Genomic DNA, 15,720 nt, shown 5'->3' with positions numbered 1-15,720 from the left:
TGAGTCCATACACCAAGTTTGGCATCAATAGATCAATGCATCACAGAGATAAGTCCTCACTTCCTGTTTGGCATGTTGGCACTGAGTTTGATTGGCTGCTACAGGCAAACGGAAGACACATGATAACTTTTATGAGACTTGGCCTGAAGATTCTATGTGTCAAGTCCTGTGGAAATCAGACAATCTGGGTGAACCAATGGGTTCAAAGATATTTTGCTGAAAAAAATAATATAAATTCGCTGGAAGAAAAAAAAAATCCAAAATGGCGGAAAATCTAGTTATGCGGAAATTGACGTCAGACAGAAATTTCTTGAGCTTGCTAATGGCACTGTCCTGAATACGTGTGCCAAATTTCAATACTTTTTACCATTGCGTTCTAGGGGCTGCCATAGACTTCAATTGCAGAAGAAAGTAGAAGAATAATAGAATAATTAGACAAATATAGAAACTGACTAGCACACTTATGATAGAAGCAGAAAAGTAGAGGATAGATGGTCAGACCAATGGGTTCTTCTACGTCGGAGAAGCTAATTAATCTGTTTGTTGTTTCCTTTATACACACATATTATCCAATTAATCAATTTCAAAATTATCAGCCCCCTCTCAAACAATGTCCAGTGGCGCGACGTTCCACTGCTCTGCGTTCCCAGTATTTTGTAAGGTACACACTCATATATTGGAGTATATGAAAAATTCATATCATAAAAAAAAAATAACACCGGTATTTGGTATGAACCGCCCAGCACTATCTTTACGCATAAAACGTACCAAAACTGAACTGAAACCATGGCCTAAAAACGAGGCACGGACCGTACCATGGGTTACCTGTCCGTTGCACCCCTAACACACACGGGTATGAGGTGATATCGATATCAAAATAACCATAGACATATGCAGCAACGTGTGCACATGCATGATTATTTTGTTATGCATGTGTGCATTGTTACGTGCAGATTGTATTTCACGCGTGACAAGAAGCTGCGTACGTATGAAGCAGCGTGTGCACGTCTGCACACTGTTTGACAAATGTTATGCGTTCACAAACACGTGCGGTCGCAGATTCTGATGCTAAGCGGCCAGAAGTCGATCTGCACTGTGTGCACCACTCCGCCTCCGCAACCCGACCGACGGATTAAGCGGGTATAGAAAATGGATGGATGGGCCTTACATTGAATAGCAGTCCTCCCTATGAGCACAGTCAGATTGTTTGAAACTCCCCTGTACTGACATGTTTATGTTTAGGTTTATGTATTTAGCAGACGCTTTTATCCAAAGCGACTTACAAATCAAGATATAACAAGCTATACAAAAAGCTAACAATAAACTACATAGAAGAAACCCACTAGTCCGACTCTGTCAGAGGTGACAGAGTAGAGATAGGGTGCAGGCATTGAAGGAAGTGCAGAAAGATAAAGTGCGAAGATAGAGGGGGTAGGGAAGTACAAGGTAAGTGCTAGGATAGGAGATGCTCTCTGAAGAGACATCTGCTTTAAGAGTCGTGAGATGGAAAATTATGGCATTTAACCTCTACTATGTTTTACATGTGTTGTATAATCATGTTTGAAACAGAACTTCTCCTCACCTTGTAATATGCGTTGCTCTGTTTTGAGCCAGGGAGCTCCCACAACAATTGTTATTGTAGCCTTTCCTATTATTATTCCTCTACTTTCCGCTGCAATTGAAGTCTATGACAACCTAGAACGCTATGGTAAAAAGTTTTGAAATTTGGCACACGTATTCAAGACAGTGCCATTAGCAAAGCCAAGAATTTTCAAGCCCAAAAAGTGAACTCTCTAGCGCCACCAACACGTCAAAGTTTGAACTGCATTCAGCTGTATAACTTTGGACTCGTTGGTCAGTACTCTTTTCACAAATGAGGTACCGTTGGAATCCTTGAATCATGTCCAATCGATCTATGACGTCAATTTCCGCCAAATTAGATTTTCTGCCATTTTGATTTTTATCAAAAACCTTCAAAAAGCATTTCAGGTCATGCAGATATTCTGATTTCCACAGAACTTGACACATAGAATCTTCAGACCAAGCCGCAAAAAAGTTATGTGCATTTTTTATTTTCGCTTTTGCTTGCCTGTAGTAACTAATCAAACTTAGCACTGATGCGCCAAGCAAGAGATGAGGCCATATCTCTTCGATGCATTGACCTATCGTGTTAGTAGCATGGTGCAGGTCAACTTTCACCTGCGTAGCATTAAAATCTGTGACCACACTTGTGTGTGAACGCGTGACATTTGTCAAACAGTGACAGACAGACGTGCACACGCTGCTTCATACTACGCAGCTTCTTGTCACGCGTGACAGTTTACGCATGTCATTTCTGCATACGGGTGAGCGCATGACAAAAATGTTCAATTACCTTCATGCAGGCATTAATGCCCGTGTTCGCCAAAAAAACGCATGAATGTTACGAGTAGTCACTCTGCGTCGTGCGATTACAGACGTGCAGCAGTCATCACGGGTGAACGTTTACTGTTGTTAACTCTGACCGGAAGAAAAAGCAAGGATTCGGCTATAACCCCTGAAACCACACAAACACACACCCCTAGCGGCATGGTTTAGCTTTATTGTCAGAAAATCCAACAATAACGGATAAGTTTTACAAGATTTTACAGAAATTCTACAGTTTTACGAAAATCAGATTTGAATTTAATGCAACGTAATAGCCAAATTAAACGTACAGAGAGTAAAAGTGTTCCGTTACCTTTGTTCAGAATCAGTGCCATGGCTGCTGAGCGTACGTAAATGCAGGTAAGCTAATTAGTTCGCTACTTTCAGTCGAGTCAACTTCGTTAACAGCCCAGGCGTGTCGTTTGGAACGAGTATATTTAGTCGAATACATAAGCTTGTCTGGTTTTTACCGTAGTAAGCTCTTCCGCCCAAGTACCCCTGACTGCAGGCCGCAGATCGGGGTGTGGCGCAATGTGGGCGGAGCTCAACGTTGAGCCACGCCCACGTAGGGCCCCGATTGACTCCTTTTTGGACGCCATCTGGTGGCGGAGACCATGCAGCACATTCCCAAAGGGCAATGTATGAAACAATTGTAATTATATATATTAGATCTTTTTTTCTTCCTGTCCATAATTTTATGCATTCTGCCTAGATAGATATTTTTTTCTTACTGTCCATAATTTAATCCATTCTGCCTATATTTAAAACAAAGATTTTATAGATTTTCCCCAGAACAGAAACAAAAACATACACCTCTGTATAAAAACCTACTGTATATGATTGTACCAGAGATAGTCTGTACATCTCACAAATTCACCAGTAATACACTAATGTTTTTACACCACTCTTCTTATTCTCTTGCAGAGATTCTTCTTCTGCGGTTCAATGCAAGTACAATGTGGGCGGAGCTCAACGTCAGCAAACAAGATCGACCCGCATGGACGCCACAGGACAGCTTCAGTACTGCAAGCTTTGGTGACGTCATCCAAAGAGTCGGGGCTCATTTGTGTCTCTCTGGCTTATACAGTGTTCTTTCCCTTCCTCATACTGCCTAAAGCGAGCAGGTTTCACCATAGCAAGCCAGGATATCATCTGTCAAAGTATCTTCAGTTTATCTCTGTACTTTAGTTGTTTCATTATAGATTTCATGCTAGGCAACAAGCAGGTCTCTCAGCAAAATTGTCTAGTTCATTATTAATCAATAACACATTTGCATCGTTTCAAAATATTTTATAACGTATCCCCAGGATATTGTCCCTGATCGTCACGTGATGTCAGTCGCAGGAAAAGCAGTTTTTTTTTCAATTCAATGTTACTTATATAGCGCCAGATTACAACAATTGTCATCTCAAGGCACTTGAGTAATATAGTCCAATTCAAGCCAATTGGAATTCAATTCATTGTAATCATAATCCAATTAATTCATATAGAGCCAATTCAAAAATTAATATCCTAGCTAAGTAAACCAACAGATTGCACCGAAACCTGTCTTCAGTCCAATCTCCCGTCCTGAGCGTGCCTGTGGCGACTGTGGAAAGGAACGACTCCCTTTTAACAGGAAGAAACCTCTGGCAGAACCAGACTCAGGAAGGGTGGCCATCCGCCTCGACCAGCTGGGGTTTGAGAAGACAGAAAAGAGGAAAAACACCATAACGCCATTCAAAGGATATCTGTTGGAACAGGGAAACACAAGTTAATAACCACAATAATGTCACATGTACATAAAATCAATTGAGAAATTAAACAAGGGGAAAAAGAGAGCAAAGTGAGGAAAGGTGTGACAGATGAGGTCCCCCAGCAGTCTAAGCCTATAGTAGCTTAACTATGGGATGTTTCAGGATTACCTGAGCCATCCCTAACTATAAGCTTTATCAAAAAGGAAAGTTTTAAGCCTAATCTTAAAAGTAGAAAGGGTGTCTGCTTCCCGGACATTTACTGGCAGCTTATTCCACAAGAGAGGGGCCTGATAACTGAAGGCTCTACCTCCCATTCTACTTTTAGAAACTCTGGGAACAACAAGTAAACCTGCAGTTTGGGAGCGAAGTGCTCTGTTAGGAAAATATCTTACAATGAGATCTTTAAGATATGATGGAGCTCTGTCATTAATATGTGAGAAGAAGAATCTTAAATTCTATTCTGAATTTAACAGGGAGCCAATGAAGAGAAGCTAAAATTGGAGAAACATGATCTCTCCTGTTAGTTCTCATCAGAACTCTGGCTGCAGCATTTTGGATCAGCTGGAGGCTTTTCAGAGAATATGTGGGACAGCCCAATAATAAGGAATTACAGTAGTCCAATCTTGAAGTGATCAAATGATAAATTCTGGTCAAAAATAACTCCAAGGTTCCTCACTGTATAACTAGAAACCAAGGAAATACCATCTAGAGTAACTATATAACTAGACAATTTCTCTCTGAAGCGCTCAGGTCCAAAGAGAACAACTTCAGTTTTGTCTGAATTTAAAAGCAGACAGTTCTGAGTCATCCAGGTCTTTATGTCTTTAAGACAGGCTTGTTGTCTGACCAACCTATTGGTTTCATCTGGTTTCATAGATAAGTACAGCTGAGTATCATCAGCATAACAATGGAAATTTATGCCATGCTGTCTGATAATGTTACCTAATGGAAGCATGTATAAAGTAAAAAGAATCGGTCCAAGCACAGAATCCTGAGGAACTCCATGACTTGCTCCAATGTGTGAGGAAGATTCTTCATTTACACGAACAAACTGGAATCTATCAGATAAATATGACTTAAACCAGCCTAATGCAGTTCCTTTAATCCCAATAACATGTTCAAGTCTCTGTAACAGAATGCTGTGATCGAACATATCAAATGCAGCACTGAGATCCAACAGGACAAGCACAGAAACAAGTCCGCTATCAGAGGCTAAGAGGAGATCATTGGTAACTTTCACCAGTGCTGTTTCTGTGCTATGATGCACTCTGAATCCTGACTGAAACTCTTCAAACAGATTATTTCTATGTAAATGATCACAAAGTTGAACTGCAACTATTTTTTCAAGAACTTTAGACAAAAAAGGGAGATTGGATATAGGTCGATAATTAGCCAACACTTCTGAATCAAGAGTAGGTTTTTTAAGTAAAGGTTTAATTACAGCAACCTTAAAAGTCTGAGGTACATATCCTGTCAACAAAGACTGATTGATCAAATCCAATATGGAAGTGTCAATTAAGGGGAAAACCTCCTTGAACAGTCTGGTTGGGATTGGGTCTAACATACAAGTTGATGGTTTAGAAGAGACTATTGCTGTTGTTAGCTCAGAAAGATCAACTGGTCAGAAGCCGTCTAAATACAAATTGAAAGATACTTCTAAAGCTGCTCTACTTGATGATACATCAGTGATAATCGTGGGAAGGATTCCATTAATCTTCTCTCTGATAGAAACAATTTTATTGATGAAGAATCTCATGAAATCATCACTGCTGAGAGTTAAAGGAATACATGGCTCAACAGAGACTCTTTGTCAGCCTGGCAACAGTGCTGAAAAGAAACCTGGGATTATTCTTATTCTCTTCTATCAATAATGAATAATATGCAGTTCTAGCTTTACGAAGTGTTTTCTTATACGTTATTAAACTATCTTTCCAGACTAATTGAGACTCTTCTCCAGCTTTCTTGCAGTCTGCTTTAACGCACGCAGCTGTGAATTATACCAAGGAGCCAACCTCTTCTGACTGATTACCTTCCTTTTCAGAGGGGCAACATTGTCCAGTGTTGTACGCATTGAAGCTATAGTGCTATCAACAAGAGAGTCAAGTTCTACTGGAGTAAAATGTAGGTAGCCGTCCTCTGTCATATCAGCACATGGCAGTGAAGAAAAGGATGATGAAATCAACTCTTTAAATCTGGTTACACCATTCTCTGACAGACACCTTCTATATGTAAAATTCTTCTCAGAAACCGTGTAGTCAAGTAATGTAAATTCAAAAGTTATTAAAAAATGGTCAGACAAGACAGGGTTATGAGGGAACACTGTTAACTGTTCACTCTCAATGCTATAAGTCAGCACAAGGTCAAGGGTATGATTAAGGCAGTGAGTAGGTCTGTGAACACTTTGAGAAAATCCAATAGAGTCTAATATAGAATTAAAGTTGATATTTAGGCTGTCATTTTCAACATCTACATGAATATTAAAGTCACCCACTACAATGACTTTATCTGTACTCAGCACTAACTGGGATAAAAACTCTGAGGATTCAGACAGAAACTCAGAATAAGGGCCAGGTGGACGATACACAACAACAAACACAAGAGGTTTTTGTGATTTCCACTTTGGGTGGGAAAAACTGAGAATCAGAGATTCAAAAGAGCTAAAACTAATCTTGGGTCTAGGACTGATTAGTAACCCTGATCTGAAGATAGCTGCCACTCCTCCTCCTCTGCCTGTGGTTCGAGGAACGTGAACATTTAAATAGTCAGAGGGAGTTGATTCATTAATGCTAACATGATCCTCCTGCTGCAGCCAGGTTTCTGTAAGACAAAATATATCAAGACTTCGAAGGGAGAGATCTAATATTCAGCAAACCACATTTAATAGTTTGATGTTTTTGTTCAGTTAAAGTTTTTGTTTTGAATTTTTTTTGCACAAGAGGATTTGCTCCTTTTGTGTTTTTTGATTGAGGGGGGGGGGGGGGGGGCAGCATCAGGTGGGAAGCCGCAGAGAAGTGTATAAGACTACAACTCTGCATCCTGGTCTCAACCCTGGGTTGTCATGTTTTTGGATGACTAATAAATTTGTCCATGTTTCTAGAAATGAGAAGAGCTCCTTCCAAAGTGGGATGGATGCCGTCTCTCCTCATCAGACCATGTTTTCTCCAGAATGATTGCCAATTGTCTATGTAGCCCACGTTGTTTGCTGGACACCATCTGCACAACCAGCGATTGAATGAGGACATGCGGCTAAACATGTCATCACTGGTCAGATTTGGCAGGGGTCCAGAGAAGTCCGACATTGTTTTGGCAAAATTACACACGATGCAACATTAATTTTAGTGACCTCCGATTGGCGTAACCGGGTGTCATTACCGCCGACGTGAATAACTATTTTACCGTATTTACGTTTATCCTTAGCCAGCAGTTTTAAATAGGATTCTATGTCGCCCGCTCTGGGCCCTGGAATGCATTTGACTATGGTCGCTGGTGTCACTAATGCCACGTTTGTCACAGTTTAGTCATCCAACCATCAGTAATTTTCCATTGATCCTGCTTCTGCCCCACTCAGCCTGTCAGCCACACACACCTTATCAGTTCACTCCACTCACCTGTGCACACAGCTGCCTCTCATCACATGCAATCAGCCCAGCATATAGTCACCAGCTCCACACTCTATCCTTTGCCAGATTGTTCTTAGCCAAGCATGTCTTTCCAGCGTTCTCCTGCCAGCTTTACCGGTACCGACCTCGCCTGTCCCTGATTCCCTGCTTCGTCTGCCTCCTGGTAATTCGACCCAGCCTTCTGTCCCTGACCAAGAACTTTGCCTCTCCTCTCCTGATTCCTGTTTGCCGGTTTCTAAACCGTTTGTCTGTCTGCCAGAGTCTCAGTAAAGCCTTGAACTTTTTACCACTGTCTTCTGACTCCTTTGTACTGCAATTGGGTCCATACACCACCCGTTACAACGTTTCTGACTATAGAGCTGCCAATTACCAGGGTTTTGTCCTCAGCGGGTGTGTCGCTGAGTGGGGAAAATCTATTTGAAACGTGGACAGGTTGATGGTGAACCACGGGCTTGACTTTAGGACTATGACTCCTCTTCCTGACAGTTACCCAGCCACTCTTAAGTCCCGGCTGCTCGGGATCTGCTCGGGGACGACTAACAGAGCTATCTACGCAACGTGGCTCCGCACTGACTAAAGGGGCCTGGCTCGCTATCGGGTGGTTTTCAACAGTGCAGAGCCGAGCTTCCAAAACTACAAAAACACTACATTTGTTACATGTACCATTACTAATAAAGGAGGCAGAGGAGTAACTAAACATCTGACACACGGAGCAGGTGAAAGCAGGAGATAGAGGAAGAGAACTGGTAGCCATGCTAAGCTAGAGAACCCGACACACCGCTAAAAAGTGAAAAATAAAAACTAAAGATCTGTAAGAGTGAGCGTTAGAATATAACAAGTATGCGATAGAGTTAACTATGCAAGATGTGTAAATTATAGGGAGAAATAAGGTGATTATTAATAGTTCAAGAGGAGCGAGAACTGTCACAGTGCACACACAAAGCAACAGGAAGTGATGCAATACATCTTATCGCAAAGCAAAGCCGTCCAAAGGTGCAAAACCTAACAGAACCCTGCAAAATGAAAGTTAAATTGTTAAAAAAAAACTCAAGCAGCTCAGTCAAAGTAGAAATTGCCAATGGTCACCCTGGGTCTACGATTGAAGATTCTTATTTACTTTTATCTGTGTACAGGTGAGTTGTTGTAAGGATTGTGGCGGATTTGGGAGCTTGTGTTTGGTCAGGAAGTAGGAATTCACAGAAATACGTGACAAAACTACTAATGTATGTGGCAGTGGCAAATCGATTTATTTAGCACATTTCATTATCGTAAGTGTGTGGAAGTTATATTAACTTACTGTGTGCGCTTGTTGCTCAGGGGTGCAGAGTGTCCATCAGATGCCATGGCTACCGTGTCTGTGAATAATGAGGGGCATTTTGACACAGAGAGGCAATGCTGCAGTTTGGTCAAAAAGGAGATTCTCCTGTTAATCCAAATGGTAAGTTTCTGCAGCCTACACTATGAGGAGACTAAAACTGTTACGGTTGTACTAGGATCCAAATTGGACCTGGGGCGGTATGTGGAAGGACTGGAAGCAGAGGAGTTGGAGTGTGGACTGCGTAGATACTGTACAGGGGGCATCCATGTCCGATGGCCAGTCCAAGGGGCTCAAGGGTACAACCGCTGGTTCAACTGCGGCCTCAAACACACTAAGAGCTGTTTCACCGTCACTGGCTTCCTGAGACTTCCATCTAACTAACCTCCACCAGATCAGCAGGACTACCGCTGCTGGCCTGCTATCGCTGACAGAGAGATACTTACTACGACCAGTAAAGTCAACATATATTTTCTCATTATGTGACACTTTTACACTGAAATCTGACCAAAAATACATGTTAGCAACAACTCAAGCTGTGGAGTTCCACAATACATCAGCATCACATATATGTAAAAGATAAGCTTGTCTTCATTTCTACATGTGTCTCTGTGTATCACCATTTTTGTCCTGTCTGTTTCTATAGTTGCCATGGTAATCAAAACTCAATCTTCATCAGTGAAAGCCAGCCTGAGTTCACAGTAAAAACTTCACCGCCAATTTGAACTTGACCATTGTTAGAAAAATACTCTCAAAATTAGGCTTAGAGTCGCTGGATACGATTAACACAAAACATTTATTTCTTGCAAGAAAGAGACAAGTCCGCACAACCTGTCAGGAAGCTGGCTCAGAGTTGTCTGCCAACAAAATGGTGCTCTTGCTATTTATATTGTTTATGCTTGCTGGCCACACAATGTTATGGGAAAGGGACATTCAATGTTATGGGAAAAGACATTACTAGCCATTTAATGTTATGGGAAGACGAGTTCAGACAGTCAAAACACTTTTGCTTGCTACATAGTATTATGAGAACCAAAAGACAGGAGGCCTCCCCCCATCACAGAAACTCTTATTCTTGTAGCTTTTCTCATAGTATAACTAAATAATTTTTCTAACATTCCCTCCTGTTTATACTATGAAGAAAAAAGGGAAAAACTCTGCATGTTGTACAAATAACATTGAATCATTTTGAATAATTTTGAATCATTAACATTGAAAATTTCCCACTGTTCGCAGTGCATAGGAGCGAAAAACCCATTTGCTATATTTACGGGAAGATTCTCCTATGGCCCCATTCTCCCCCTGGCGACCGACCACTTAATCACTCACTCAGTATCAAAGGTCGCACTCCGAACAGTTGATTCCAATGAATGGCGATGGACATATGTGTGATTAGCAAACACAAAATGAATACACAAACAAAAAATTAATGAAATGAAAATAAAAATAATGAATAATAAATAATAAAATAAATTAAAATATGATTAAATGCAATTAATGAATAATATGAAATAGATATTGAGTGGAAAAAATGAATAAAATGAAAAATAATAACAAATGAAAATCAAGAATAGTCAAACAATAATGATAATAATGCAATGCAGTTTATTCAGTCCAGTCCTATCACCAACACTGCAATCGTCTGTTTCTGGCCGAACATCAGTCCGGCTGGGTCTGGAACTGCTAAGCTATCTTGGAAGGAGAGGTTATTAGCACTTCACTTCCAGGAAGAGGTCTTTACCACCTCTTATTCCCTAACTAATCCTCTTTTAAGACACTTCAGGATATAATTCAGCCATACAGTGGTTGGAGGCTGTAGATTATTAAGTGAAGGTCAGACGTTACTTGGTGGAATGAACTCTTCAAATCAGCTTTTCATTCAGTTGGGGTGGAGCGCTTAGCTTTGCCGTGCACCCTTTTGTACATATGTGGATAAAAATTTGTGATTGTTCCGCCATCATCTTGGCATGATTGGCCCCCTCCAGAATTCCAGACACCTGGTCAGTTACCTGACTTCTAGTCCTGTAGTGGTTCTGCTGCTGATGCAGTTAATTTAACCTGTGGACGAATGTTGGCAGGAAAAAGCAACATATCATCTTTACAATGTTCTACATTCAGGAATTGCTTTTTAATAGGTCTAATTCCCATGTTCATTGGTCTTTCATATGAACGCAAAAACAATCATTAACAATTCATTGAGAATTCACTCTGGGTCATTCAAAGTACTTTGAACTTTAAACGTTATCTGTATCCTCGTCTCCATCATCCACGTGTAGCTTGTTGTCATAACTCTACCTGTTGATAAATTATGCGGATAAGGGTGGTTTCAATCAGTCTTTGGGACAGTCCTCTCAAGCATGTGATACAACATCAAGCACAGGTGACTACTATGGCTCTTACAATAGACAGAGACATGCTGTATACATTCCAGCCATTTATTCCGATCACTATAACCTGTTGTGGATTACTATTCGTTATAACAAAATTCCAACTGATACACAGGCGATTCTTCAGAAATCTTGTATTAACATACATTTCACATATGTACTTTTCAGAATACACATGGGCTTTTTGGCTGTCTTCACATAAAATAATTGAGCATAAGTCAATGTCAGCCACCCCATCTATTCCTGTAACAAAAAATAGGTTGACAAGTTGTCTGTTGGACCTGAGGGACTTCCTATCTCTGTGGTCAGTCTGTGTTAAGGGTCTGAGGGTGGTTCATTGTAATGCATTATCTTTTAGTTTTTTATTAATCTTTGCTTAATCCCATAGAATTAAGAATACGATAATAAAAATGATGATTAACAATACACAGCTGGTTCCTTTTAACCTACAAAATCCTGGTAATTTAAATGGATGCCACGGCTGCTGTCTGTCTGTCCCTGTCTAATTTTAGCCACACCCTATGTTCTCATTTTAGCCGTTGTTTTCTTCACTGAGGTTGAGACGAACCCCCTCCTGTTGAGAGAATTCCCCTTTGTAGTCAGACTCATGCCTCAGAGAACGGTGGTGGGTAACTAATCTTTCCCTACTTCCGCAGGTCGTGGCCTTACTAGTTTACAGTGTAATGAGTGAATCCAGGATATATTAGTTTAGCTGCTGTGGTTTCTGTAAGCAGTACCTGATATGGACCTTCCCACCTTGGGCTGGACCAGTTCTCTTTCTTTATCACTTTGATGAGGATCCAGTCTCCGGGTATTAGAGATTCCTCCACAGGTTCACCTGGAACAGACTAGACAGAAGAGATCTCTCTACTTGTTAACATTTTAACCATGTATCCTGCTAAGGTTTCTTCTCTTTCTTCATCATGTCCGGTGAATAGTTCTGTGGTAGTAAAAATGGTCATACATTATACATTATCTCAAATGGAGTTAATCCTGTGCTAGTTAGAGAAATATGCATGTTTAGGACTACTAGTGGTAAACAGTAAACCCAATTCTTCCCAGTTTCTTCAGTCTTGACCTAATTATTCAATTGTGTCTCTCCAGCAAACCTGCTGATTGTGGATGATATGCACAGTGGTCTCTAAGGCCTATTCTTAAGTTCTCTGTCATCAGGAAGATAATATTGTTTACAAAGTACGTCCCATTATCACTGTAGATTTTTTCAGGAATTCCAAATCTAGGTAACATTTAATTCACCAGTGTTGAGAGTGCATCTGCCTGTGCATATGGAAATACTTCAACTCATTTGGTAAAACATCAATTATCACCAGGGAGACACCTTTATTTAATTCAATGAAATCCATACAAACGTGTTGAAAAGGGTCCTCCGGCCTCGGGAACGGTCCTCGCCCCGGTCCTAGGCCGTATGTATGGATCTTATTTTGCACATATTTGACATGTTAGACAACAAAAATCTTTATTATCATATTATGATATTATCATTTATTATAAATAAAACCATACACTGCAAAAACCTTGTTCATTGTTGCTACCATCCCTCCTGTAGAGACATGACGTGGTCCCTGGCTCAATACTGCAGCATATTTAAACAAACTCTTTGGCAGTGTAAGTTCTACAGTTCATAGTAAATGGCACCTTTATTCTTCCACATTTGTCCTTGTATATGCAAGTAAGTATATGCATACAGTTTCTCAGAATACTCTATTCCTGGCTCCACCTTCTCCCAATCTGAGGCTTCTTCACATGCAGTCATAAACACCCCTAAACGCCTCCAGTGGTCATCTGTGGGTTTGGAGAGTGACACATGAGGTGCATAACATGATCTTAAAAACTTTCTCATGCTGTGGGAGAGTGAGCAGCTGACTGCACAACAACACTCTTTATTCCAGTATAAGTGTTTTAACTTTAGCAAGGTCTGTTTTTCTATGAAAAAAACGTTTCTTATTTGTTTAAAAAAATAAAAGATGTACTCCCCTTGAGTATATTCGTAATACATAGTGCAGTGTAATTCATGTGGTGACCTGAGGGTGAGCTCTCCTGAGACGTGTTCTTTTGCCTTCTTAAGGAGAGGAAGTGTGATAGAGCTGGGGCCTGTAGACACAAGATCCAAACTATACCAGTATGAAGGTGGTCTCGCGTCATGCTGAATCATTGTTTGAGCCGACTTCATTCGAACTACAGTTAACCCTTTTTCTTCTGGAATTATTCGTAGCTTCGATAAATGGAGTAAATCTCTTCCCAGTAAGTTACAGGGACCCAGAGTGGACAAGACAACTTGACAATCAGCACTCACTCCAGTCCGTGTATCAGTTACTCTCAAGAGTTTTGATAAACGCTCAGGATGGCTCTTACCATTTGTTGATTTGACCCAAATAATTTCTTTGGATTCCTCAACTCCCGGAATGTCATCAGGATGGATTACAGTTCGTGTTGCACCTGTGTCGCATAGAAAGTTACCTCCGTCCCGGAAACATTCAATGTAATCTCAGGTTTGATGTCATACTATAAGATAAGTTCAATTCCCTCTAAGTTTAACACTTTTTCTGGCTTTCCTGCTTCTATCCTGGTTACAGCTCCTGTTTTTTTTCATTATCTAGTCATAACTGACTCCCAAACTCTCCCTCTATCTTACTGTTGCTCCTGCAGTCCCTCGCACAATGCCCCTTCCTTCCACACAGCCGACATGTATCTCCTCCTGCTCTGTCTCTCCTTCTCCGTCACTGCTCCTGTTGTGATCTGTGTTCTTGCTTTCCCTCATCACCTAAATAGTTGCTTCTCTCCCTTCCAACAAAAAGTTTGTTTCTTGTTTCTTGTTTTTCTTTTTGTTGTTAGAGTGCTCCTCTGCATGCCCTCTTTATTCCATTGCTGTGCAAACACATTAAGATGACTGTTTATTGTCATGTTACAAGTCACACAAAATTACTCTCTGCATTTGACCCATCTAGTTTGGCACCTGTTGAACACACATGCACAACCTTTCTGTTTAATTTAATTAATATTTATCTGCAGGCTTAGAAACTGCTAATAGTATTATTATATTACTCCATATATTACGCTGATTTATTGCAGCTGTCTTTAAATTTCTCTTTAAGAAAGCTATTGTTTGATCTCTGACTCACATAGCATATTTCATTGCTGTGTTTTTTTTTTTAATATATTTTATATATAAAATATATTTATATATACATATATATATACTAATACTCACTTTAAGTTAGTCAATCAGAAGTAATCAAGCATTACTTAACTTAACATTAATATGTTAAATTCTCTATTTCCGGCTTATGTTTCAAAACTGATCATTTGCGGGGGGGGTTCAGTCACACGCTGAGTTAGACCAAACATTTCAAGGAAAGCAGTGAGTTCTTTAGCTTGCTTATTATGGGCTACATCTATGTGCACCTTCAAGTCCCCTGTTATGACTAAACAGTCAACAGCAGTGCACACAATTTAAAGAAATTCAGTAAAATCATCAATAAAATCATTCCGCGGTGATACAAAGTATTTAAGATCGTTTTATCTCCATTTTAAATGACACATGCTCGAATTAAGGACAAAAATATATGTTTTATGTTGTGAGTGGGTATATTGGCCCTGAATATGGCACAAAGACCCTCGCCACTCTCGGTCTTGTCGTTTCATATTCTCAGTTAAATACATAAAATCAAGACTGTGAGAGGAAAGTATCAAAAGCATTGTTAGACAGGAAAAAGTCAGAAAGCTGTTGGTATACAACTTTTTCTAGAACTTTGCCTAAGAATGGCAGGTTTGATATGGAAATGATAAAAATCTCAGGCTGTAAAACATCTTTTGCTCAGACAGTTTTTCCTGTGAAAGGAGTAAAGATTTGAAATGCTCTGTTTTTTTCCCCTGAGATCTTCTGAACTTTAACTCTTTAAGAGAGCTGTTAAATCTTAATACACAAACTTGTACAAATGTCTAGCTTTAACCCTTGTTGTTCCTTTTTTTTGTTTTGTTTTTTTAAACTAGATTTACTTTGTACATTACTTTGTACATTCTAGCACTCCCACTTAACTCCCGGTTAGCTTTAACACAAGTATTTCCCATACTGTCCTCTTGCAGCTAATCAATTGTTAGTGGAGCTATTGTGAGTACTACTGAATGAAACACTACTTCTGTCCTTATGTCACGAGCAACAACCAGATTCAAATGTTCACTTCAACTCTATTAGTAAATACATTATTTCTGTTGTCACCATCAGCAACACCAGCAGC

The 15,720-nt window shown here is 40.1% G+C and overlaps 1 protein-coding gene across 1 annotated transcript in view; it reads left to right on the top strand.

Annotated features, from left to right (window-relative positions):
* Positions 1-8,825: 8,825 nt before the first annotated feature.
* LOC140314726 (tapasin-related protein-like) overlaps positions 8,826-15,720 on the top strand; it is a 106,948-nt gene continuing 100,053 nt past the window's right edge. Inside the window, exon 1 of the mRNA XM_072393085.1 lies at positions 8,826-8,895. Coding sequence (XP_072249186.1) covers positions 8,841-8,895 — 55 coding nt within the window. The 5' untranslated portion in view covers positions 8,826-8,840. The remainder of the gene's footprint in view (positions 8,896-15,720) is intronic.

This window comes from Leuresthes tenuis, unplaced genomic scaffold, assembly GCF_036924035.1.
Source record: "Leuresthes tenuis unplaced genomic scaffold, fLeuTen1.0.hap1 SCAF_9, whole genome shotgun sequence".
NCBI lineage: Eukaryota > Metazoa > Chordata > Actinopteri > Atheriniformes > Atherinopsidae > Leuresthes > Leuresthes tenuis.
Note: the sequence above shows the minus strand (reverse complement) of the source record. Positions and strands in the feature narration are given on the sequence as shown.